The sequence below is a fragment of the Amblyomma americanum genome, chromosome 11, assembly GCF_052857255.1.
Source record: "Amblyomma americanum isolate KBUSLIRL-KWMA chromosome 11, ASM5285725v1, whole genome shotgun sequence".
Classification (NCBI taxonomy): domain Eukaryota; kingdom Metazoa; phylum Arthropoda; class Arachnida; order Ixodida; family Ixodidae; genus Amblyomma; species Amblyomma americanum.
Window position 1 is genome coordinate 51,090,948 of NC_135507.1, and position 27,472 is coordinate 51,118,419.

The 27,472-nt window shown below is 47.5% G+C and overlaps 1 protein-coding gene across 1 annotated transcript in view; it reads left to right on the forward strand.

The window, feature by feature from the left end:
* The first annotated feature begins 5,967 nt into the window (after positions 1-5,967).
* Positions 5,968-27,472, forward strand: part of LOC144110407 (glycine dehydrogenase (decarboxylating), mitochondrial) — a 56,978-nt gene continuing 35,473 nt past the window's right edge. Inside the window, exons 1-3 of the mRNA XM_077643264.1 lie at positions 5,968-6,470; positions 22,467-22,545; positions 26,897-27,197. Of these exons, the coding sequence (XP_077499390.1) occupies positions 6,234-6,470; positions 22,467-22,545; positions 26,897-27,197 (617 nt within the window). The 5' untranslated portion in view covers positions 5,968-6,233. The remainder of the gene's footprint in view (positions 6,471-22,466; positions 22,546-26,896; positions 27,198-27,472) is intronic.

Here is a 27,472-nt window from a genome sequence, read left to right on the forward strand (position 1 = left end):
AACCGAGAAGACGTGCGAAAGCATGTGTTTAGCCTGGTTGGCTAAACCACTAGTGTGGAACTTATTGGAATTTGATGAAGACGATGGCGAGCAGTGCACAGCGCGAGAGGGTGTTGCAGTTTGACACGAGGCATGATCGGCTGCGGTAAGAGCAGTCGAAAAGGTGTTAAGAGGTGGTGATTTGTGGATATTTGCGCAGGCGGTCATCTGCAATGTCTTACTTCCCCAAGCTGTGGTACACCCTCCGGGTATTGGTTTGTTATCGAGCGAATGTAACGGAAATTCACCGAGTGTTTGCGACGTTTGTTTGGCAATCAACTTTTGAGAGAACAAGTCGTAAAAACCTTTTCCGGCCTTTAGCTGGTGGAGGCCTGGCGCTACCTGGTCTCATTGTGAAACAGTCGGTTTCCCTAAGAGACAGATGGTTTCTCAGAGATCAACGCGACTCTCTTCTTCAAATATTTCTGCGGCTGAGCCTCTCGTCTGCTCTTCCAAACAGAATCGTCTCTTCTAAAGACTGTCTGAGACACGGTGTTAGCATGTACTTGCGCGAAGTCGTTAGTGCTTGTAGATTTCTAACAGCGCGATTTTCAATGGAGTAACTCAACAATATTGCCACGAATCTTTGTAGTGTTTGTTCATTCTTTAAAGCTGCCACCACCTACTTTATCACTTTGTTTGGGGATGCAAGACGCGACCAGATTTATCTCGATTGATCGCATCCTGGCGGAGCCGACTCTACCATGTTCCAGAATCTTCTAGTAACTTTACACGCCGTATCTCGAAAGGTCGCATCAGCTTTAAATTGAGCACGGCCGAGAGCGGCGGGCATTCTATTTGACGACCGCCGAGCACGCTTGTTTCATTCGCCGCCGCCGAGTCAATCGGTCCATTACGGCCGCAGGTCAGCCCAATAAACAGTTTTCTTTTAGATCTTTTGGCTGCCTTCCTCCCTATTTCGACTGCCGTCACCACCACGTAACAACATGGCACTCAAACATTTGCATTCAGATATAGTAGACATCATGTTTACAGAACCAATGTATAGGTCCCTGTACAGCGGAGACCAAGCTATACACAACGATGTCATAAAACGGTTTAAGAAAATGATGGTGCCAGCGGGAGTTAAGACCTCCTTCTTCAAACTACATACCAATACGTCGCCTGTCAAAACTTGGTTACAAGAAAACTGTATAGCTTTCCTTTGTAGCCGTAAGGCTGCGCTTGAGTGGATGCCAACGAGTCATTTGCTATCCGCGGCATAGCAGTGCAGAAGACGAGGACAAGCGAAAAACCAGACATGACCGCTCATGTTGTCTGTTTTTTTTTCGTTTGTGGTCATCCGCGCTGTTATACTATAGATCACAACGAACTTGCCCAGCGCTCTGTCCTTCTAAGTAATGTGCTTGCTTATTATAAATTTCCTCCACCTTGGGGATTCCCCTAAACATCTGACCACGGCTTCCACAATTTTGTTCATTTGGCTGCAGTGCGTACGCGTGACCAGTGGCATATTCGACGACAGCGTATGTGTGTTTGGGATGAGCATATGTCTGGCTTTACTGCCAGCGGAACACTTAGCAATATGTTTACCACGAGCGGCATGCCAAGTTTCCGGTGCATGTGACTTTGCGTCCTCAGAATCTCGTTTGTAGCGAGATTGCCCGGCTATAGGGTTTCAAAACAATCTCGAGCCCTCTGGTTGCACAAGAGCGGAGTTCTGTTCCAACACTTGCGTAGCCTGCCTCTCAACTGAAATGGAGTGTGCATTTTCTCCTAGCAACTGAAGGACACTGTATAAAATCATCATCGTCAGCCTGACTGCGCCCACTGCAGGGCAAAGGACTCTCCCGTGTCCCTCCAATTAAAGCTGTCCTTTCGCATCTGTGGCCACCCTATCCCCGCAAACTTCTTAATCTCATCCGCCCACCAAACTTCCTGCCGCCCCCTGCTACGCTCGCCTTCCCTCAGAATCCACTCCGTTACCCTTAAGGACCAGCAGTTATCTTGCCTCCGCACTACATGTCCTGCCCAATCCCATTTATTCTTGTTGATTTCGATTAGGATGTCACTAAATAGCATTTTTCCCTCCATTACTCTGTCCTCTTCCTGTCTCTTTAACGTTACACCTATCATTTTCCTTTCGATAGCTCGCAGCGTTGTCCTTAACTATAATAATAATAGTAATAATTGGTTTTTTGGGAAAGTAAATGGCGCAGTATTTGTCTCACATATTGTTGGACACCCGAACCGCGCCGTAAGGGAAGGGATAAAGGAGGGAGTGAAAGAAGAGAGGAAGAAAGAGATGCCGTAGTGGAGGGCTCCGGAATAATTTCGACCACCTGGGGATCTTTAACGTTCACTGACATCGCACAGCACACGGGTGCCTTAGCGTTTTGCCTCCATAAAACGCAGCCGCCGCGGTCGGGTTCGAACCCGGGAACTCCGGATCAGTAGCCGAGCACTCTAACCACTGAGCCACCGCGGCAGGTGTCCTTAACTTAATTTGAACCCTTTTCGTTCCTCCACGTTTCTGCCCGCAGGTGAGTGCAGGTAAGGTACAGCTGCTGTATACTTTTCTCTTCAGTGATATTAGTAAACTGTCATTCATTAACAGAGAGTACCTGTAAATGCGCTTCACCGCATTCTTATTCTTTAATTTTAGTTCCTTCGCTCCCATGATATGACTATGTTTATTGTATTTCCAAATAAAATAGCAGGCCAAAGTTGCTGGTTCTCCATAAGTGCCAGCCATGCTGTTCACCTCAGGGCGCAGACCACCTACACTTATCTCCAATAACCCAAGACTTCCCTATCTCGGTAACCTTACATACCTCAACCACTATAATTGAGCTGGTGCTACGTTTTCCTGCGCTAGATAGCCAGTCTTGCAAGGAACGTTGCTTGTCGGTCCTGCGCTTTAGATTATCTTGCCAAGTTCTTTTCTCCCTATAATTTCATCTAGGATGGATAAAGTTCTGTACGCGGGGACTTCCACACCTGCTTGGTTCCCACAAGGAAGCACGTAAATGGGACGGATGTGTAAGCGCAAATTCATATTTGTTTTTAACTCGTCCTGTTGTCTTTCTGTCTGTTATCGTTAACCTTGCGATGTCCTTTTCCGCATCTTTCCTCTTCACACGTTGTGCCCTTGCAAGCACTTTTTTAGCCATCAAGCTCGATCCTCCTCACAGGCGTGTAGAGGAAATTGTACTATCAGCAAGAAATGAAACGCGAACAAGACAATTAAGCCCCGACTAGCAAAATAAGGGCCTCTTAGCCAGGGGAAGCTCCATACTAGTTCAGATTGTTTTAACTTCGAAGGCGCGAAGCCACCTCTTCAGAAGTGTTAATCAACCTCACTTGTATTTTCACTCCAGTAGCTACTACCTCGATTTTCTTATTCGCGTTTCATTCTTTGCTGTTATTACTTGCTGTATATTTCTATCTGTGCACTAGATTGTCGGCGCTGAATGTGTTTAAGATTGTCAGCCCCGGTGTTTACATTAACTCGTAAATATAAATGGGAAGATTTCGCTGCTAAAAGGCCTGCACAATAAATATATCCTGGCTGCCCCATCCCCTGTTTTCAGCGCTCAAGGGCAGGCAAAGGCGGTTGGAAGGCGGTGTTTAGGCATTGCACGTAGAATGCATTGGAGTGATTGGGCATTGGGCGTAGGAGAAATGCGTCCCGAGAAAATGAAAATGCCTCTGAAAGAAACATGGTTGGAAAAAAATGGCGGCAAAAGTTTGTGGGATGAGGGTGTGCGGACAAGATTTATTTCGGAAAAGTTGGACCATTTAATCGCCTCATATGCCTCCAAGTACATGGGAACATACATGTGCCATCCACTGGTACCGCAAACCAGGTGTCTTGACCGCAATGTGGTACTGCGATAGGTACGTTGCCGAGCACACCCATCTGTACACGAAATTACGATAGCATCATCATCAGCCTGACTACGCCCATTGCGGTGCGAAGGCCTCTCCCCCCTCTCTCCAATTATCCCTGACCTTTGCCAGCTGCGGCCACCGTATCCCTTCCATTAGATAACACTCCGTTACCCTTAAGGACCAGCGGTTATTTTGCCTTCGCATTACATGCCCTGCCCAAGCCCATTTCTTCCCCTTGATTTCGACTAGGATGTCATTAACACGCGTTTGTTCCCTCACCTACTCTGCCCTCTTCCTGTCTCTTAAAGTTACACCTATTTTTCTTCCCATGGCATGCTGTGTTGTCCTTAACTTGAGCTGAACCCTTTTCGTTAGCCTCCACGTTTCTGCCCCATAGGTGAGCACCGTTAAGACACACCTGTTGTATACTTTTCTCTCGAGGGATATTGGTAAACCTTCATTCATGATACATATTAAATATCTCACAGCATGAGAAAGGTAATAGGACGGTGAAATCTCGCAGCTAACGAATAAACATGTATAAGCTTATTATATTCGCTTATTCTTCTGCGCCGATGGCAAAGACACTTCTATGCGTTTCATGATGAAAAAGGTTATGCACTTGGTATTTATTAATATTTATTCATCCGAGCGTTCAGAGACTGGATCAGAGACAGTCACGTATGTATCTCGAAAAGTGACTAAAATCAGCGGAGCGGGAAAAGTGTTCCGGCAACATAATTCCATTAATTACACTCGTTGCGAAACTTCTCGTAGCTCTAATGTGAAAGACAGCACAATGACAAATTCACCATTTTAATTTTACAGCTTGTAGCGTCACCTGTGAATAAATAGATAAACTGTTCTTTGAAAAGCAGACGTAGTTAACAGTGAAGTTCTTATTTCTTCAAGGCTCATAAGAGGTGCTTGCGTTAGGTTGTTCCTGAGCAAGGTTTTCGCCGAAGGGCAAACTGGCTTTGATATTCGCTTTTTTAACCGGTGTCGTTGGCGTTCTGCTGAGCCAAAATATGGTGAACGCGTCGCTATGGAACCAACTGCTGGGCCTGCGCCGGTGTTACTGGCGCATATTGCGAGTGTTATTGTTTTTTCCTGGTGGGCGTTTTCTGGACGCGCTTGACCGTGGCGCTCCGAGAGACTCCGAGTTCCATTCGTCAACGCGTAACAAGCGTACGCTTGCCACCGAGTTCTGTCGCGCCGTTTTCAAAGTCGCGTCTTCTGCTCGCGTTGCATATGACCATACGTTGTGTCCCGCGGAATGACAGTTTAGCAGTATCCCTGAAACGTAAACCATGTGAGTTTTGCTTTAAAGTTTCGGTTCCTGAATTTCCGTCGTGCCAACTGCTTCTCAGATGCGGCTATTTAGATCGCTGTCCGCACAAGTTGAAGGCTTTGTGTTCGCCATCTGCCCACGGTTTCGTGTTGGTCTTAGTAATTCGTAGCAACGCTCTTAGTCCTGTGGCTGGCACTGGAATTATCAGACGGCGCATCTGCAGTGCTTGGTGGGCGCTGCGTTTTGCAGACGCGATAGTGCCTTTACGATTCCCTGCTTCACTCCTCCTCTTGAGGTCAGTCATTGCGCTTTCGCTGATAACGATCACGGAATTCTGGCGAAGAATTAGCAGGGCGAAATCAATCTTCCCTTCGTGTTCTTGCGGCCGACCACACGTCTTGCTTCATCGGCCCAACACTTCCAGGCGCCCAGCGGTAGCCTTGTGTTGCCTCAGTCCCGCCTCATTAGCGAGTTTATTTCAAGGTGGGCGTTGGCTCGTTGGACACTTCTGTTCCGTGCCCAAGTGTCCGTTGCTGAGCGGGAACCGACGACACGCCCCTTCTGCTTCTGCATAGCGACAAGCACGTCAAGCTCATAGCTCGTTGGCGATTTTTACAGCGTCGGGTTATAACATTAGCTTTCAGATCGCCGCGTTCAAACTCGTTTCATCACCGTTCCGTTCAGAAGCGCCCGACGCCTTGTAAGCCTGGAGGTCACGGCGTCATCCTTGTCTTCTGCTGCGGTCGCGCAGCCTTCCACGGTCCACACCGCCGGCTGCCGTCTGCTATACCGCGCGCGCGTCGTCTGCTCTTGGCCGGCTCGGTCGCAGTCGTCCGCTGATTAGCGGTCGCCCATCTTATCTCGCGCCGACCCCTTGTTGTCGCAGCGGCGACGTCCGGGCACCGCCGTCGATCAGGCAGCGGCCGCGTGCAAGGAAGACTCCATCGGCACCGTCGGCATCCCCTGGAAGCCCTTCGTCACCCGGCAGAAGTCCTGCGGGCGGCAATTTTTTTTTCTGGTACCAGTATAACACCACGAAGAGGCAGAGATGCAGCGGCTGCCCAGGATATCGGCGTCTTGCGCTGCTCAAGGCTTCCTTAGGGCTTCCGGGCGCTCCGATGGTGCGGGTGATGCGGTTCACCGTTCTCTGTTGCTCCTGCGTCGCGCTAAGTCGTCGACACCAGCGCTGGATCGCCTTCTACCGACCCACGATGACTTCTGCAGCCGGCATCTGGGGCCTCGGACAAAGGACCAGAAGGCGATGCTCGACTACCTGGGACTTAAGGTAAGCTGTTGCGAAATATCGGGGTGCAGTAATAGTAGTAAGAACTTTTCTTATTTAAGCTGGGGAGCTTGGGCACGCAGGCCACTGGGACCTTGCACAGCCCCACTACACTCTTATGTTCATGTTCCTGTGGTCAATGACGTCCGCAGCCCTGTCTGTAGAGGTCTTCTGCCGGACCGGTTCTCAGGTGGCACAGTTCGGTGCTCCGATATGAATAATTGATAACGAGGAAAGGAAACGAGCCGTAGCTAACTGATTAAAGGAGAACACTCTAACCGCGGCTCGAGGAGGGGCGAAAGAGTTTGGAGTGTGTGTGTTGTCGTAGTGGAGGCCTCCGGACGAATATATTTACAGTGCATTGAGATCTCGCAGTACACAGGCGTAATATGCACTTCGCTTCACTTGAAATGCGACCATCGTGTCTGTGTTCGACCCGCGACCTTAAGCTTGGTAGCGGAACGTTGTAATCATTGAAGCATCGTGGCGGGTCGTTGCCCTCTCCGGTTCATATTTCTGGAGAAAAAAAATGGCAAGACACTTAGGCTCCGCCTTTAAGAGTACGACGCGATCGACAGCATTAGTGAGTCCCATCAGCCTTCTCCACACGAACGCGGGCACCACTTCCTCTTTCACTATCACAATCGCTATGTGAAAGATCACACGGCATACACACAAAGCCCCGCTTTAACCACGCCGTACGAGCGTGTCATGCGTGGTCTAGCGTGACCCGCAACGCAGGTCAGGTTGTCGATTCGCGACTAATTACCTTTTTTCACCTAAATTCGTTTACTTTATACACTTACAAGCCGCCGCGGTGGCTGAGTGGTTACGGCGCTCGGCTGCTGGCCCGAAGGACGCGGGTTCGATCCCGGCCGCGGCAGTCGAATTTCGATGGAGGCAAAATTCTAGAGGCCCGTGTACTGTGCGATGTCAGTGCACGTTAATGAACCCCAGGTGGTCGAAATTTCCGGAGCCCTTCACTATACGGCGTCTCTCATAGCCTGTCACTTTGGGACGTTAAACCCCATAAACTAAACTATATACTTACATGTCCGGATGACGTGTGAGTTATGTTGCGAACTTCTCATCACTACTCTCCAAAAGTTTTAATCACTTTTCGAATCCGCCGCTCTCCGTGTGACGCAGCCACCTTTTCGATCAATACGGATTTTTAGGCGAACGCTTTTGTAGGCTCATGACTCGCCAGCGGGGTTGTTCGCATTAAAGTGTCACACTATAGCTGTCAATCAAACTGATGACGTCGTCAGTGATGTAGTATGTCGTAGCTATATATATAGCGCACTATGCTTAGTTAATTAGTAATTAATTAAATAGTAATTGTGTAGTCTGTAATCAACATCTTCACCACACATCAGCGGCACAAGCAGCAACACCGCGCTAAAGGCTTTCGCCTCACCGCACTTAAGGTCAACAAAGTGCTCCCCTGAATTTTTTTTATCTTGCAACATTTCCAACCAACTGGCCCAAAATTTCACCCCGTTAAACAACTACCGCAACAATGCCGCCGGATTTGCTGCAGAGCGGGAACCTTACGTTGTCGCACAATACAGTTTCCCCTCTTAAAAAAAAGGGGTCCTTGTTTACGGCGCGTCACGAATCACCAAAGCGAGAATGCCAACATCGCCTGGTTTCTTTGCATGAGAGGAGAGCGCCTTTTGCAGCGTTTTGACACGCTCAGAACGAGCCCTTTCATGAGTACTCAGAGGCAAGGCAAAAAAAGAGGAGGCACAGCTTCCTGGCGTATGACTGAACAAGCATGTTTTCGGGCTTTCATGCACGTTAGCAGTACCTGCTGTGGAGAGAAAGCGACAAAGATAAGGAAGGAAAGGAAGGTGCTTTAGTGGTCTTTTTTTTTTTGCTCGACTGTTCGTTTTTTTTTTCAGCGACGTCTGAAGAAGCAATTACGAAAACATAAGGTGGCCCATAATATTCCCTCTTTATTTGTGTCGACAAAGTTGCAGCGAAGACTCTGAGGTCATTTACCAAGTATGCTTTATACTGTTCACGTCATTCTTTTCTTTTTTCGAGCAATAGTTGGCATTTTGCCGATTTGTGGTCGCTGCATTCGCATGACCTTGCGCCAGAGAAAAAAAAAGAATTCGTGTAATTGTCGACGTTCTGAAGTCGTTGCTGAGAACTTTTGGGCTGAGTGCTCTTGGACTGAGGGCTTTTGGACTGAGGGCTCTTGGACTGAATACGTTTGGACTGAATACGTTTGGACTAGATTCCCTTAGACTAGATTCCCTTGGACTCTATTCTTTTGGACTAGATTCCCGTGCACTCTATTCTCTTGGACTAGACTCTCGGGGACTCTATTCTCTTGGACTAGACTCTCGGCTCTGGGGACTAGACTCTGGGGGCTAGACTCTGGGGGACTAGACTCTGGGGGGCTAGACTCTGGGTGGCTAGACTCTGGGTGGCTAGACTGTGGGGGACTAGACTGTGGGGGACTAGACTGTGGGGGACTAGACTGTGGGGGACTAGACTGTGGGGGACTAGACTGTGGGGGACTAGACTGTGGGGGACTAGACTGCGGGGGACTAGACTCTCGGGGACTACTCTCATGGACTGAAATCTTTTGAAATAAAACATTTTGGAATGGAAGTTCTTAGTCCTGCTACTGTCCATCGCATATGTCTATCTTGCGTTGCGTTTTATGCTAATGCTTTTGCAAACAATCATACTCACGCGAGCTGTCTTATTCTCTTCAGAGAAAACACTGTACAAACACATGACGACGACACGGGGTGATAATTTTTTTGAGTTTATTGAAACTGCTGACGCTATCTAGTCATGAACTGCCGCTTCTCCTCAGGACACGATAAGGGCAAGTGTTCGCGCAAACATGTATATCGGAGTTGAATGGCACTTGCCGAGCAGAGCCCGTCTTGCAGCGCGTGCGGAACCGCTGACGTTCTCCCGATATGCACGTGGATAAGGTGGCACTGTCGTCGTGATTGTTGGATCCTAGACGAGTCACGAGAAGGGGCATCGCCCCGGCTCGCTGCTTGCCGAGCGCTGTAGCGACTGGCTTCCTGGAGCAGGCGGACTGTGCGGGATAGGAGGAAGTTTAGATAGCCCGACACCATCAGTCCTCAATGCTGCGTCGAGGAATTCGCGTTTGGATAGTGCCTTCATGAAAAATACTGCATCCGAACATAGTGTCGCTTGCAATGCATTCGCTTGGGGCTTATCTCCAATGCTCTTCCTAAGAGAAAATGCCAGCATACTGTTTATTCATTTCGAAGCGAAAGCTTCACTACGCTAGGTAACGCAGATTTTGCCGTGCGTTGCCGGGCGACATTCAAGTGAGCCAAAGGTCGTGTGTGGCTATAGGCCTTACCATATATGTGGTCCACCACGGTGTCGCACAAGTTGACCTGTGAATTTTGTGCAACCATCCGTCGTACAACATGTTGCCTGGTGTCATAGCATTGCTTCTTGCATATAGCTTAAATGTTTTAGTCAAGTTGGAGGCTAGCTTGCGTCATGTACTGACCGATGACATATGCACTTTCAGTTACCCCGCAAGGGCACCTTGACTCTCAAGGTAATGGTGCTTGGCGCCACCACGGACCCTTAGCCCCCATACCGAAGCTGTAATCCGCACCCATCTGTATACCAGGAGACTGTAAAAGACTACACACTGACACAGTTTCATAAAAAGCAAACTCCACGTGAACACATATTACAAGAATTTTTGGCGGTAGACGAAAAAATACAATACACAGCATTTTATACAGACGGTTCTAAAACAGCACTTTACGTTTGAGGTGCTGTAGTGCAAGATAAATGGGAAAAGGTAGTCAGGTTACCTAAGTGCGCGTCAATTTTCTCAGCAGAATATTATGCCATTTCGGTGGTCGCATCAAAAATAGCCAAAAAGAACATTCAAAACAACATTATCTACACGGACTCGCTGAGTGTAATCACGGCTTTGAACGCCAGAAATGTGAGAGATCCTTTAATAGGAGATATAATACATAACATAATAACTGCTGGAACACACGGACATGCAATTAAGCTCTGTTGGATACCAACCCATCTCGGATTTAGCGGAAACGAGAGAGCTGACGCGTGCGCTTTTCAAGCTCGCCATAAGGAAGTCAGGACTGTAAATATAACCTATGCAGATTGCATAAAGTTAGTAAAAAATAAACTTACAGAAAAATAGCAGTCTACATGGAATAGTGAAAAAAATAAACAACTACGTTTAGTAAAACCTATTTTGGGAGTATGGAGATCATGCGGGCATCAGGAACGTTTTATAGATGTAATTTTCTGCCGCCTACGCATCGGACACACACACCTAACACATAACTTTCTACTGACAAAACAAGACAAGCCTTATAGTGACAAATGTGGAGATGAGCTCACAGTAATCACATCTTATTCTCGTGCACAGAACTCGAACGGCTAAGGAAAAAATATTTTACAATATTTTACAATGAACGCATTCCCTTCCATCACAATTTACTTTTAGGAGATAAACCACTTATAGGTACTTAATCTGTTTTTAGTTTCCTGAAAGAAGCGGTGATCGTGAACGAAATATAATACCACATAACTATTAATTCTAAGAATTCTTACCCAGTGCATTTACGCATTTTGTGGTGCACCTCATTCATTTTCTCAGGCCTGAGAAGAAGGCTGAGGTCTTTGTTTTGATTTGTTGGGCTCCTCGGAGTCCTTGTCCGGGCAAGGACTGTCGCTGAGGACACCCAATTTTTAAAATTATCTCATGTGCTTGGCGCATGATAGCCTGAGTTGCTTATGCGGCATAAAAGCCAATACAATACAGTAAAATTCACCTTCAGTTACATGCTTTAAGGCGTGGTTGAGGTGTCCACCGAGATGTCGCGGTCCGAGAGCTACTGCGCCCTTTACGTTTGTCAAAAACCTTTTTTTTCCTCAAAACACATGCTTTCGCCTTCCTCCACGCAAGCAGACTTAAGTGACCTCAGAATTTTTTTCGTACCCTCGAGAACAAAAGCACTGAAGAGGACTATGGCTAAGCAGCTACAAAAATTGATTACAGGAGGCTTGATTATATTAATCGATGCAAAGAGAAAGCCGGAGCTTCGATTTATGCGCAGTTCTTCCGCGCACACAAATTAACTTTTAATTGCTTCGGCAGAACGCCGTCGCCTTTGTTAGTGCGTACTTTGATTTCGCGTTCCTGCGAGCGGGGCGCACAAAGGAGATAAGTTGGAATGTTGACTTGATCACGAGGGAAGTACATGGCTCATGAAGTGCGTTTCGCCAAGAGCATCGACACGGTACTCTCTTGTGTGCAGCTACAACTGATAAGGAAGGCAGCACCCGACTTGCAGTCAGCAACAAATCTTCTCGACTTCTGAATCGAACCTGAAAAAAAAGAGAAAGAAGGGGATAAGATGTGCCAAACAGAAGTATTCTTCTCAGTCATATACCCACTGCGCGGGCTCAATGGCTTTCGCGTTCGGCTGCTGATCTCGAGGCCGAGAGTTCGATGCCGGCCGCGGTGGTTGTATTTCGACGGAGGCGATATATAAAAATCGCCCGCAGCCGCCGCGGTCGGGTTCGAACCCGGAGTTCTCGGGTTCGAACCCGACCGCGGCGGCTGCGTTTTTATGGAGGCATAGCGCTAAGGCGCCCGTGTGCTGTGCGATGTCAGTGCACGTTAGAGATCACCAGGTGGTCGAAATTATTCCGGAGCCCTCCACTACGGCACCTCTCTCATCTTTCTTCTTTCACTCCCTCCTTTATCCCTTCCCTTACGGCGCGGTTCAGGTGTCCAACGATATATGAGACAGATACTGCGCCACTTCCTTTTCCCAAAAAACCAATTGTTATTATTATTATTATTTCTTTCACTCCCTCCTTTATCCCTTCACATACGGCGCGGTTCAGGTGTCCGCCAATATATGAGAGATACTGCGCCATTTCCTTTCCCCCAAACCAATTATTATTATTATTATTATTATTATTATTATTATTATTATTATTATTATTATTATTATTATTATTATTATTATTATTATTCTGTGCGATCTCGGCACACGTCAAATAACCACATTATAGTGCAAACGAATCCGTACCCTGCTGGTATGCGGCGTTCTTCATAGCCCATGCATACTTGTATGTGCCGCTTCGGGACGTTAAATATAAAAAAATTTACTTTCAGTACAGTTTTTCCTCCCGCATACTCCGAATCGAACGTGCGTGGCGTGCTAAAAGTATGTTCACATTCCCAGCAGTCCTTGCTTATTTTTCCTATCTTCTTTGTCCATCGTCGCCGGAACTTGGACTCACCAGTTTGTTCGCTACGCGAGGCACATAGCAGAACGGTCTGGAACAGTCTCGCCACCACGCGCGGGTGTTCACTCTAAGCACAAGTAAACCTATATGGGAGTAAAAAAAAGGGAGTAAGATGTCCTTTGTAGCTCACTCCCTTTTATAACAGGGTTTGCACTAGAGGACATCTTACTCCCTTTCTACTCCATTCTGCTTAGAGTGAAATCTACGATGGCCGATATTGCTACTTGTGTTTTATGCACTTTATCTGGAATGTTCTTTGCAGTCTTTGAAGAAACGCCGAATGCAACTCGATCAGATTTTCGTCAGAATAATGTTTTTATTCAACAGTTGGGTTGAAATGCACTAATATATAATGCAGAAGGAGGTCCCAGAGCATTAAGCTGAAGGGTAGCCTGATATCAGTGAACACATCGAGAAACATAATCAGCATAATATAGCCAAAAGGAAAAAAAGGAACAATTATGATTCAAGCAGGAAAGTAAAGTTTTTTTAAGTGCCTAAAGAAGATGATTGTTTAAAAGACAGTAAAAGTCTAAAATTTACTAAATATGGCTTAAGTAGATGAAGCGCACAAAAGACAGCACACAGAGAATAACACGAGACAGGCGCGTGTTATTCTGTCTGTGCTGTCTTTTGTGCCCTTCGTCTACTTAAGCTATGCACCAACTTCCTCAGAACGTATTTTACCACAAAAAGCATACCTCAGTAAAAATCTATTCTGTGCTTCGTTCTGTGCATGTTGATATTTGCCTGTCATCGAAAGGCGCATTTATTACACAGCAAACTGGATTCAAATATTGGACACATACCCAACAATTCTAGACAAAAGCAATTTTGAACTGGAAGGACTTTATGTGGGCAATTTTTTTTACCTTATGATCTGAAAATTGTTTTTTTTTTTGGGGGGGGGGGGAGGGGGGGGAATGGCGCAGTATCTGTCTTACATCTCGGCAGAAACCTGAACCGCGCCATAAGGGAAGGGATAAAGGAGGGAGTGAAAGAGGATAGGAAGAAAGAGGGGCCGTAGTGGAGGGCTCCGGAATAATTTCAACCACCTGGGGATCTTTAACGTGCACTGACATCGCACAGCACACGGGCGCCTTAGCGTTTTGCCTCCATAAAAACGCAGCCGCCGCGGTCGAGTTCTAACCCGGGAACTCCGGATCAGTAGCCGAGCGCCCTAACCACTGAGCCACCGCGGCGGGTATATATTATGAGCTCGCTACTACAAACAATATAGCCGAAGATCTGCCTTCGACAACCTTGCATTTTTTTTTTTGCTATTAAGGTTTTTACTGTCGTTAAAAGCGCACCCCATTGGTTTTCTATGGCAGTCTTAAATTCCCGACGCGAACGATGGATTTTGGATTGGAAAACGTTTATTATCGGCTTGAATTATAAATGGGTTTGTTGATCTTGTTAGGTGGCCGTCAGTGGAGACTGGCGGCGACCTCTTCGGCTCTCGTCACCACCTGTACTTGGGTTTCCAGGTCGGAGCTGAGCAGCAAGGTCTCCCACGGGCCCGGGAGCGCGAGCCTCTTGAGCCATATTGGTGGGGGATCTCTCGGACAGTCCCAGAAGATGTGGTCTATGGTGGCGTTGCCACTGCATTTGCTGCACTCCGGCTTAAATCTATCCTGGTACACATGGCTTAGGACAGCTGGATTAGGGAGAGTTTTTGTTTGAAATTGTCTCTACATTCCCTCCTGTTCTTTGTATAGGCTTTTATGCGGAGCAGGGAAGGTTAGCCTTTCTATCCTGTAATGCTGAGTAATCCATGGTAGGTATTAAGGTAGGTATTGGCTCAGTCGTCAAACCCGGGGAACGAGGCAGTCCATGATAAAGCTCGAGGATCTATCGGCCGAGCTGTGGACGCTAACTCAGACGTCGAAATGACGAGAGGCGAACGATGGAAAAAAATTTAAAAGATTTTGCTACACATCGGATTAATGGACAATTTTACCTTCAACATCTCCATAAATGTACCTTACAATTTTCCTATATTCAAATTTTTTCGTCCAAGATTGTTGGGCATGAAATGGCGTCAAAGTGAAAAAGAACTCCGTTACCACCTTTTGTAAGTGAACGGAGGTGTAGCCTGGCCTCAGAGGACACATCAAGAAAGTGAGCTGAGGTATTAGCGAAACGTGAAAGACACAAGAGCGCAAACTGGCAACACGGACAAGGAAGGGAACAGGACGAGCGCTACCTGTTCCCTTCCTTGTCCGTGTTGCCAATTTGCGCTCTTATGTCTTTCACGAATATGCACCAACAAACCCAGTGGCAAGTACTTCTTATTAGCGAAACGGCAGACGTAGAGAAGGGAGCGGAGGAAGTAGCGATAAGGACTTGGGGATCATCGCCGGTGGCAGGAAGCCAGGCGTGAGACACGTTGTAGACCTCGCAGACTCTTGCATCAGCGCACAGCCCCTGTCAAAGATGTGCAGGCCACCTCGAAATCTATCGAGCGCATCAGCGGTGGCCAAGTGGTTGAGCATCCGCCTCGCATGCGGGAGCTGCGGGGTTCGATCTCGAGTGCCGCTGGCTACCCACAGGTGATACAATGGGTACTAGCTTTCTCTTGTCCTGGTCCTCGGCTTCTTTGGGGTGGAATGCTTAGAAAATCGGTCTTTGACCCTACCTCGAGTAAAATAAAAGACCTTGGGTCATAGCACTCTTTAACCAGTGATGCCCTTGCGCCATAAAAAATAATCGCCATCATCGTAAATCGCTCGAGGGCTAAGGGAATTGTCCTCCTTATCAGTGCACGTCATTCGAGTGTAGCGAGTGCCCCAAGAGTCACATTTCGAAACAAAGGAGTGAAACCGATGACGTGTATATATCTTCGACAGGGGCTGTGCATGCCTGCATGTCGAAATAAGATCCTTGGCATTTCCTAACCTATCACGCCAAGCTGTTGATTCGCTAAACTGAAGTGTCATTAAAAAGCTTGTAAGTCTCTGATAACGAAGCTAATGCAATGAAGGAGAGCACTACATCACGCACTACATCAGTGCGCTCAGTTTCATTTAGATTCTATAGCAAAATTGTCTTCGAGGAGATGGCTGACACAATCCAAATAATAGCACCACAAGTACAGAGGCAGGCAGTGCATGATGGCCTCTTGGTTGTCTCCTCCTTTGGCTGACTTTATTCACGCAAACTTACCATGGCGTCCAGTACGCAACCGGTATGTTCGGGTTTGCGATCAACTGATTGTTGAAATTGTCGAAGCAGCGTGTTCAACACTACAAGTCTGTCCTGAAAACCAGCTCCTAGCTAATGCTGTGCGATGTCAGTGCACGTTAAAGATCCCCAGGTGGTCGGAATTATTCCGGAGCCCTCCACTACGGCACCTCATTCTTCCTTTCTTCTTTCACTCCCTCCTTTATCCCTTACGTTACGGCGCGGTTCAGGTGTCCGCCGATATATGAGATACTGCGCCATTTCCTTTCCCCAATTATTATTATTATTAATATTATTATTATTATTATTATTTAATTTTTAGCATCTGAGCTTATTTTACTTCCACGATAATATTGTTTCACGACCTAATTTCCTCTTTTCCTATACCCCGAAATTTAGTTGCAGCGTCCAGACACCAAACCGGCGACCTCCAACTCAGAACGGAACTGCCTAGCCGCTTAGTTGAAATGGCTTGTCCGAACACATTCTTTTTCGCAGCCACACTTTATGTCGATAGTTTTTGATAAGCCTTATCAGTCCACATGCTGAGGCGCCCTTGATAGGCTTCATTTCAATGATACTGCTCTGCATTACTGTAGGCTGCGTTCACATTCAGGATGAAATGTCTCCTGGTCGTGTTATGGGCGGCTTTCACAGGGCTATGTGCAGTCCAATCGAATCCGAGGCGAGCCGAAAAAATATCACCGTCAGTCCACTATGCGCCGTTGTATAAGAGAGAAGAAATCCAGCTCGCCATCGGTATTTGAACCAATATCTCCTGTGGGAGTCCATGCGAGGTCTATGTCGGACGTAGCATAGGTTCTGAATGCCGTGCTAGTATAAGCGTTAGAGTGGAGCATGTTCGCGATGCGCACACTCTGGGAGCAAGTGCACACGTGACGAACAATAGTAAGCCTACACAGCCTATACGCCTGCTGCTTCAGTCAGTCGGTCACGAACGGAGACCAATCTACACGTCTACTTCCGAATGCAGACATGTAGTCCTTGAATTCCCGGCGGTGTCCGAGGGATAAGGCCATAGAGATGTGGTAATGCGAATACGTGGTTAGTGATAACAGGGATATGGATGTAGAATAAGTCAAGAACATTTTGCTGGTGCATTTTTTGTTACGGAAAGAAGCACCAACACAGACGAACACAAGGAGTCACGGACAATCGATTGTCCGTGTCTGCGCTTCTTCTTTTCCTTAACGTTGAATAAGTATTGTGAGTATGTAATAATGAAATAAAAAATGCTTAATGCCCCACGTGCTAGCGTAGAAAGGGCGCAATATTAGTTTTAGCTGCAAATGTTTATTAGAGACGTTGTTCGCGGCATTACACGAAATAATTCATTATACCACGCCGTCATCCACACTACACTACAGCCTAAGTCGAGTGGTGTACCCGCCGGCTGATAGATCACTAAACAGAGAGTATCTTGAGACTCCTAAAAGCAATAATTTCAATTCAATTCATTTATTTCACCACATTTATACATGGTTGGATCTCTTGGGCGAAAAGCTGCTCGGGGCAGCTTGACGACGCCCAAGAGACCATAACAAGGTAGAGCAGTGCAGATACATGATTGCAATATGACAACAAAACAATATTATATGCAATGTTATACACAGGGAAAACACGGGCAGTGTATACAATACAAAAACTGACTCTGTGTAGAACATATCACATACTGAACATATTACATGTTCAAAAGCCAACTATCGTAGGCGGCGTAATCATGCAATGGACGTCAGTATTTGATAAAGAAACACAATGTGATCAAAAGCTGGACAGACATTTAGGTTTTTACAATGCATTTAGAAATTGTTCCCGCAAGTCGTTTCTTGTAGGCTTAGCGTTAAAATTAAACTTCCTTAACAGTGAGGGGAGGTTATGTTTCCATGACTGGTTCTTATAATTGGTTCGGAAACGGGGTACGTGCCAGATTTCTGTGCTTCATGTGGATACGACTGGTTCGCGGGGTTGTAGTGAAGTGGCGGCAATTAAAAAGTCACGAAATGAATTAGTTAAAGAGATGTACGTACGCAAAATTCGGAAATCGTATAATGAAAAGACGGGAATGACTTTATAGGTTGCGAAAAGCGGGCCAGCATGTGCTAATTAGCGTCAATGATTCCCGATGTATCGTATAATTCTTTTTTGTATTGAAAAAAATTTCGTTTCTTTGTGTTGGTTGTGGTGCTCTAGACAAGATTACAATAGTTTATATGCGAAGCAAATAAGGCATGGTATATTTGGAGCTTAACGCGTGTTGGTCCGAAAGTGCGACAACGCGAGAAGACTCCAGCTACAGCGGAGATTTTTTACATGTATTAGCAACATGCAAATCCCAGCTTAATGTGCTGCTGATTGGAACTCCAAGTATTTTAAGTGATTCTACGATATCAATGTTCTGTGCTTCATAGGTTATGACATGATTTGATTGAAACGTCTTATTTTACGCTCTGAATACCATTATTTTTTTCGCTCTTAATACCAAGATACCCCAACCCCCTGCTCATGAGCAGGGTAATACGAAGAAACGCGTAAATGGTGCAAAAACACCTCAGACATGGTTCACATGGTCTGGGCATGCCCAAGCATAAAGCAAACACGCAACAAAGAAAGAACAGACGTCTCCTGGGAGACTGATCCTCATATCGGAATCAACTACTGAACTTACTGCCATTGAACTGGCTGAGGGCCGCCTTCTCTTTTTTGATAGTAAAATTAAGTTACTTAAGACAATTAATGGTCCTCCAACTAAACCTTTTCCGGTCCAATTTAAATGCTGGAAACTCTGTGTCGTCTGATCAAGCTAAGAGGACATCATTGTCCGCAAACGTGTCTTCACATGCCCGCACCTAGCTCTGTTTTGTAATCGTTTGACTTTTAGGCCTATCATGTGTTCACAAATATGTACTCGCATTACCGATGCCGTAGGGGAAGGTTCACATAGAGCGAAAGCTTAACAATAGCAGAAACATTAGTAGTAAGTGAACTAGCGATAGCTGCGAGAGAGGTAGGAAGCGTCACTATTACGTTACTCTCTCTGGGAGCAATCAAGGGTAACGGCTAATCAATGAATAACCCCCTTGTGTTCCGTCCTCGGGCATTTTCACAAGTTGGGCTTGTTTCATTGTATGCCAAGGGGCAGGCAATGTCTTCTGCTCGAAAAGTGAAAGGGACATACTCAGAATAGGCACATATTTGCCCCAACATACCTCCTTTTTCCAAAGTACATCATAAAAAACGTGTGAACATTCGTTTGAAGATTCATTGAAGAAATTCGCTCGGCTGCGATTTTTTTTTTAGGCAGATAATAGTAGTATTATCTGCGACTAATTGGTGTCGGTACCGGAAGACTCGGTAAGCGTCCTGTATCCCATATTTTCCCGCCTTACCCGTTACAGCTAGCATAAACCTGCCAGTTACTTCCACCCTATCAGTAGCCATCGGCGAAAAAAGACTCCGAGGTAGACTTCGAAGCAATACAACGGTCGTGACGACATACCTCATTCGCCCGTTGCAAAGCGTTTAAGTGGAGCCCGATGTCAGGAAACCGCAGGCGATATGTGCCGTCCCATTGTGCGATGTGTAGACCCTGTGGATCGATCCACTACTTTATCGCACACACTCATGCAGTATAAGGGTAGACGTCGAGTGATCGAGCTGCTCATCGTTTTATCAAGATGCGATGTGCTCATCAGAGCTAAAACACACTCATACTGTGGCCGTCCCTTGGAGAAGCACAGGCAGGGATGACAGCGTTTTCACAAGAAGCGAGGCAGTCGAGTGTGGCGTAACCTTTATGATGCAGGAATACATTTAACGGGCATATTCTCGCCTCTCTTTGTCCACAGGTCGCAGATTTTTTTTTCTTCTGTCAATCCGTCCCCACCACGAGAAAAACTCCAGGAAGTAAAACACTCGCGAAAGTTGTAGGTTAGAGTTGAATTTGAGCCCGCACTTCATAGGTGCCAGTAGGTGATTCTAACCACTCGACTGGCACAACAAAACGGCTTGTGATGTTTCTAGTTTATTCTCTGCTTACCTAAGCGATTTTCGCTTTATCGGGCATTGTCAATACCGTTTTTATTAATATCTTTTATAACTAATATGTTTTACCCGTCATCCAGTGCATCTTTTGATGCAAAAAAAAACAAGTTGAATCATGTAGAAGTGATTTGCCGAGTTGAAGTGATTTGCTTATTTTAGATGATGCCCCTAATCTGCTTTTCAGCAGTGATGATCCCTTTCAAAACTGTTCGCCACACTTTACTATGGTTTGCGCTTTCTCCTATGCGTTTTTGCTTGTAAAAAAAAAAACTCTCATCGCATTGGCGAGTTGATGAGGTTTGCGCATCTGTTATTAGATGGCGCTGCAGTAATCATCAACATAAACAGGAAAGTGGTATAGGGTTTTAACGTAGCTAAACCAAACAGACTTACAAAGGCAAGTGTTCACTCTTCGCCTCTTCTTTCCTTCATCTCCATGTGCACTCAACCGTGTTTCTCGCTTTTCATCATCACACTCTCTGTCCACTCGGCGGCAGCTGGCGGGACGCCCTCCTCCCATTGGCTACAGGTGGCGCGACGCTCCTCCGAACTTTCCTGAGCTTCCTCACATCGGCTGCAGGTTGCGCGACGGTCCTCCGAATTAGCCCAAGCTTACCTGAGTTACTTCGTTCACACAAGACAAGGTTCTTTCTCGGGGGTGGTAAGTCTGGAGTAGTGCTTATGCACAAAAAAAAAAAACTGCCGGAATACGCCAGCAGTGTTGCGTTTTTATGGAGGCAAAACGCTAAGACGCCCGTGTGCTGTGCGATGTCAGCGCAAGTTAAACATCCCTAGGTGGTTGAAATTATTCCGGAGCCTCTTTCTTCCTTTATTCTTTCAATTTCTCCTCTATCCCTTCCCATACGGCGTGGTTCAGGTGTCCAACGATATATGAGACAGATACTGCGCCATTTCCTTCCCCCCCCAAAAAAAAACAACTATTATTATCATTATTAATAGGACACACACGAATGCTGGAGTACAATAAGTTTTTGGCGTTCGTGTTGCACGGCAGAGAGAAACGCCCGATATGAAACATTCAATGCCAGTGGTTATGGCGCTGGTCTGCTTATCCGAAAGACGCGAGTTCGATCCCGGCCGTGGCGCCCCAATTTCGATGGAGGCGAAACGCTAGAGGCCCGTGTACTGTGCGATGTCAGTGCACGTCAAAGAACACCAGGTGGTCGAAATTTCCGGAGCCCTGCACTACGGCGTCTCTCACAGCCTGAGTCGCTTTGGGACGTTAAGCCCCCATAAACCAAACCAAACCTCATAGCCTGAGTCGCTTTGGGATGTTAAACCCACGATAACCCAAACCAAACCGAAACATTCAATGCGCCGAACAGAATTAACCGTAACTAGCAGTACAGGTCCTTCCAACATGAAAAGGAACTATACATCCCGGAGCGCATGCACTGTGGTGGTTCAGTGGCTTTGGCGCTCGCCTGCTGATCTCAAGGTCGCGAGTTTGGTCCCGGCCGAGGCGGCCACATTTCGATGGAGGTGAAAGGCAAAAATGCCCGTGCGCTGTGCGATGTCGAAGCGCGTCAGTGAACCACAGGTATTAATCTGGCGCCCTCCACTACGGTGTCCCTCATATTCGGGACATTATACAACATTTATGACCCAGATTGTCAAATTATTTTGTTGAAGATGGCTATATGCGGTAATTTGTTTAACAGGGTGCCGACTACAACTGTTCAGAAATTTTGTTTGTTTTCAGCGAATCACTGTGTTAGCCTTTTTAGTGACTCATGCCTTCACGCCAAAAACATTATGCGACACGCTAGCGGACCACTGTTTTTTTCTTATTTTCTGAATCACATCAATGGGAGATTGTACGCGGCGTATTGTATTACTGCTTCTTCGATGATTTTGTGCTTTGCTTTGCCAACGACCATTTTGTGTTTTTAATTTCTAGCCAATTCCCGTGTTTGTTCTTTTCTTATGGCGCATCGAAATTTACGAGACCGGGTTTGAGAGCGTTTGTTGCCGCCTCATCAAGATTACCATCGATCAGATGCGAACTACAAAAGCCATAATTAGTTTCCAGTGTTATTTCTAATCTTGATTCTACCTATAAACTAATGACCGCAGCGGTGGCCTAGTGGTTTGAGCATCCGCCTCGCATGCGGGAGGTGCGGGGTTCGATTCCCAGTGCCGCCGGGCACCCACCGGTAATAGAATGGGTACAAGCTTCCCCTGGTCACCTGGTCTAGTGCTCGGCTTATTCAGGGTGAAATGCTTGAGAAATGGGTGTTTGACTCTGCCTTGAGTAGAAGAATATTCCTTGCGCCATGGCGCTCTTTGCATGCCCCAGATGCCCTTGTGCCATAAAAATTTACAATCATCACCCCCTCCGAAGTAATATATTGAGTGCATTACAGTGAAGTCTTGTCTTTTTTTTTCCTCCGGCCTCTTTCGCAGAGCATCAGCGAGCTGATCGACAAGACTGTTCCCTCTGGCATCCTCCTCAACCGAGAGATGAAGATAGAACCGCCTCTGCGTGAGTACTGGGCAACGCACCACTGCCATCGTCATCACTAACGTGCACTAGGGATCGCCGACACATCTGCTCATGATGCCGACCGAGTGGCTGAATGAATGAGCTGACCCTCTGCTACTATGGACACTAGTTATGCAATAGATTCACACCAGAAAAATGAATTGTAGGGCTTGGCTCACCAGCTTAGGACATTAATCAGCGAAAAGTGTTATAGCTTTGGTTCAACGATACAGCCCTGCATTCTGCCGTTTAGAACCATTCCCAGGCTGCACATTGCACGTCCTCGTCGTAACTTCCTTGTTCCACAGTATGCCTGTCCTCTGGGTTCTTACCGTGGCAGCCACGGACCTTCAGCATGCGGTGTCCACCGCTGTCACCATAATCCGCTTTTACGTAATTAAGCTTTTGTGGCTGACGATGTAGATTCCACAGCAGAATTCAGGGCTATGTGGCTAAACCGACGCTGTAAAAGCTTCCGCCGTAAAATAACTTGTTTGAAATGTGTGTGTGTAGTGAACGTGTCGTGGCCTGGGAGACGAACGACGAAGGAGACCCTCGAACAGGGATGCACCTCAGTTTTCATCAGGGCACCTTCGCGCCGCCACGTCTTACAGCCAGACCACCCTGCCCTATAGTCGCCGTGTTGGCCATTCACTTGAAATTACGTCACCACGTAGGTCGGTCACAATGACATATTGGCCAACGGGTGAGCTGAACATTTTTTGCGTCACGGGGTCCTTTAAGCCCCTTATACATGGCCAAGGACCCCCTTTACACATGCATGTATCCCACACGCGGTGGTTTATAGTACTGTTTCAGTTCTTTGCCCAGTTCTCTTTAACTTTATGCGATCATATAGCACTGCATGGCTGCCGGCGCCAGTGCTTAGGACGCAGAAATGCTTTTTCCGCAGTCGATACTGGACTGGCATTGTGAAGGGTTGCCACAGCAACGAACGTCTTGCGTTATCCGTAACGGCGGGTGCGCCCGCCGGCGCATCTTCTATAGGATCCGGTCGCTGCAGTAGAAGATACTGGCGCCGCCGCGGTGGCTCAATGGTTATGCCACTCGGCTGCTGACCCAAAGACGCGGATTCGGTCCCGGCCGTGGTGGTCGAATTTCGATGGAGGCGAAATTCTAGAGGCCCGTGTGCCGTGCGATGTCAGTGCATGTCAAAGAACTCCAGGTGGTCGAAATTTCCGGAGCCCTTCACTACGTCGTCCCTCATAGCCTAAGTCGATTTGGGACGTTAAACCCCTATAAACCAAACCAAACCAAAGACGCGGGTTCGGTCCCGGCCGCGGTGGTCAAATTTCGATGGAGGCGAAATTCTAGAGGCCCGTGTGCCGTGCGATGTCAGTGCACGTTAAAGAACTCCAGGTGGTCATAATTTCCGGAGCCATTCACTACGGCGTCTCTCATAGTCTGAGTCGCTTTGGGACGTTAAACCCCCATAAACCAAACCAAACCAAAGACGCGGGTTTGGTCCCGGCCGCGGTGGTCGAATTTCGATGGAGGCGAAATTCTAGAGGCCGGTGTGCCGTGCGATGTCAGTGCACGTTAAAGTACTACAGGTGGTCGAAATTTCCGGAGACCTTCACTACGGCGTCCCTCATAGCCTGAGTCGCTTTGGGACGTTAAGACCCCATAAACCAAACCAGAAGACACTGGAAAATGGGTTCACATGTCTGAGCGAGCGCCTGATTATATTTACGCTACTGAGTACATGCTTACAATATATTGATGTTTAATAAACTGTTATGGGGGGCACGCAAGCAAGCCGTTTCAAAGTCTTTTGCACTGCAATTTTCTGTCTGTTTTCCCAACTCCAGTGACCGCATATTTTCGGCACTCTGTCAGTGATGTTAACATATATTATAGTTGCCCTGATGGCTTCTTTGAACGTTACAAATCATATCTAAGGTCTTCTGCGTTTTGCGCTTGAGCAAAAGGAAGGCCAGTGGGAAAACCAAATGTCTATTGACTTTCTGTGGTCGTTCTTTTGACTATGCTCCGTCGCCTGACTTGGGGAACTTGCTCGTGTCTGTAGAATTATTACCGTTTGCTGAGCCACATGAAGGCTGAAAGAGGTAAGAATTGAAGACCAGTCCACAAATCATCTTGGCTGTCAAGCTACACGATCAGCACTTGAAGTTGCAGTGGATGAAAGGAAAGAAGCGCACGTTAAAGAACCCCAGGTGGTCTAAATTTCCGGAGCGCTTCACTATGGCGCCTCCCATAGCCTGAGTTGCTTTGGGACGTTATACCCCCAAAAACCTAACCGAAATAAAGGAGAGTTCCATAAACGGTATGAAAGTTTTTTTCATTGATGGTTGGTTTAGCAGAACGATTAATCGCATCTCCTGATCGCATTTCCGGAGTAGTGATATGCAGATTTTGACGCGCCATATAAGCACTGAAAGCGGTGAAGCGTTTGCAGTGAACTTCTCGAAGCTAATGTCGAACAAGTCGGGTTTTTTAACTGTCAGCGCACGCGCCATGGTGGCTCAGTGTGGTTAGAGTGCTCGTCTATTGATCCGGAGCACCCGGGTACGAATCCGACCACGGCGGCAGCGTTTCGATGGAGGCGAAACGCAAGGGCGCCCGTGTGCTGTGCGATGTCAGTGCACATTAAATATCCTCAGGTGGTCGAAATTATTCCGGAGACCTCGACTACGGCATCTCTTCCTTCCTTTCTTCTTTCGCCACCTCATTTATCACTTCCTTTCCCGTTGACCGACGCCTTCCATAGGCTCCATCTCGGCGTCTATGCGCCGTCTATTACGCTCGGCAGTCTGGCATCTCCGTTTGGCAAGCCGTTCCTCTCTCTGTTCGGGCGTCTCCGCTGCTCTCTTCGTCATCTGACGCTCATTCTCTCTTTGTTGTGTAGCCAACTGCCAGGCGACAACCTCAGGATCGGAAGAGTTAATGTTCTCTTGTCTATACCGCCGTTTAGCAGCGGCTGGACTCTCCTTCTGTGCATCCATATCAAGCGTTGCGATGCAGCCGCCGATTACATCTCCGCCTTTTATACGCAATGCTGCGGATGCGACGACGCGCGGTTCGGGTGATAGAGGGGCGTGCGGCGAGACGGCGGTGACGAACGTGGCGCAGCTGTGGGGTCTCTCTGGTTTAGTATCGGCGCATGCGCACAACTGTTCATCCGCGTGACGTCGCATTCAGCTTCGACGGTGGAGTGGGCGCGCAGCTGCGGCGACGGCGGCGGCGAAGCGCTGAGCACCCAGTGCTCCTCTCCGGTTGCCATGGCAACGGCGCATGCGCACAACTTTCCTCTCCCATGTACCGCGAAATGCTCGACTGGTAGCCCAGTGTAGCTGCCGCTACAAAAGAAAGAAGAGAGTAGGAGGCTGGCGGTCATGAATGTAGGTGCAGCTTCAGTGCATGCTTAGGATTCCATACCTGAGTATTCAGCAGACCAGGGAATGGAAAGAGGTACTGGTTATGACATCCATGACTGAAGTCAACAGTCACCGAAAGCAAGGAGCGCAGAGGGTGTCTTCTCTTAATTTGTGGTTTTCATCAATGGGCGAATAATAAAAGCAGAAGAAAAAGCAGAAGCAGAAAAAAAGCACAAGTTTGACGGCCTCGAATCTGGCAGTCTTGATGCCAAAGAAAGCATAAGAGGGTTCTCGCACATATTCCTCCCTCACTGTTCGACCACGTTCCTACGTTGGCCCTCGCAGTAAAACAGGGCGTACTACGTCTACAGCTGTGTGGACGAGAGTGGCGCTGGTGAACACTCTTAAAGTTCGGTTACACTACACATAAATACTCGCCAATGCAGAAGATTGACAATCGTCGCCGTAGCTCACTTCGTAGAGCACCGGACGTGAAATTCGGAGGTCGTGGATTCGGATCCCACCGGCAGTATGTAGTTTTTGCTTCTGTTTTTATTATTGTACCATTGATGAAAACCACAAATAAAAAAGAGAATCTCTACGCTCCTTGGTTTCGGTGACTGCTGGCTTCCGTCATGTATGCCTGAGTGTAGTACTTCCAAGGCATGCCGGATTTTTCAGTTAAGTGGCAAGCGGGTTTAGATTCTCATCCCGAATGTGTCAGTGAACGCTAAAGATCCCCAGATGGTCGAAATTATTCCGGAGCCCTCTACTACGGCACCTCTCTCTTCCTTTCTTCTTTTACTCCCTCCTTTATCCCTTCCCTTACGGCGCGGTTCAGGTGTCCAACGATATATGAGACAGATACTGCGCCACTTCATTTCCCCAAAAAACTATTATCATTATTATTATTATTATTATTATTATTATCATCATCCCGAACCGTAGGAAGCGTAACGTCTCAGCGTCGTCCTATGGTCGTCCACGTGCAGGCGAGGAAGAGCTCCTGGAGCGCGTCCGCGAGCTGGCGTCCCGCAACGCCCTCTGGCGCTCGTACATCGGCATGGGCTACTACGGCTGCCTGCCGCCGGCCACTATCATGCGCAACGTGTTCGAGAACCCGGGCTGGACGACGCAGTACACGCCCTACCAGGCCGAGATCGCCCAGGGCCGCCTCGAGAACCTGCTCAACTACCAGACCATGGTGGCCGACCTCACGGGCCTGGACCTGGCCAACGCCTCGCTCCTGGACGAAGGCACGGCGGCCGCCGAGGCCATGGGTCTCTGCACCAGGTGGGGCTACAGTCGTAGTAATGGTTAATGGAAACGCAGAAGCGCGTGCGTTCGCACACTCATCATCATCAGTTTAACTACGCCCACTTTATAAAGGAAAGACGTCTCCCAACACCCTTCCAATGAACACTGTTGGGCCCCAGTTGCAGCCGCTTTACCCAGCCTTCCTTCCGAGACTTCCTAATCTTATCCACCCCTCTGACTTCGCGACGCCTATTGCTTCATCATGAACTAATCACGCGCGCAACCTGTAATAATAATTGGTTTTTGGGGAA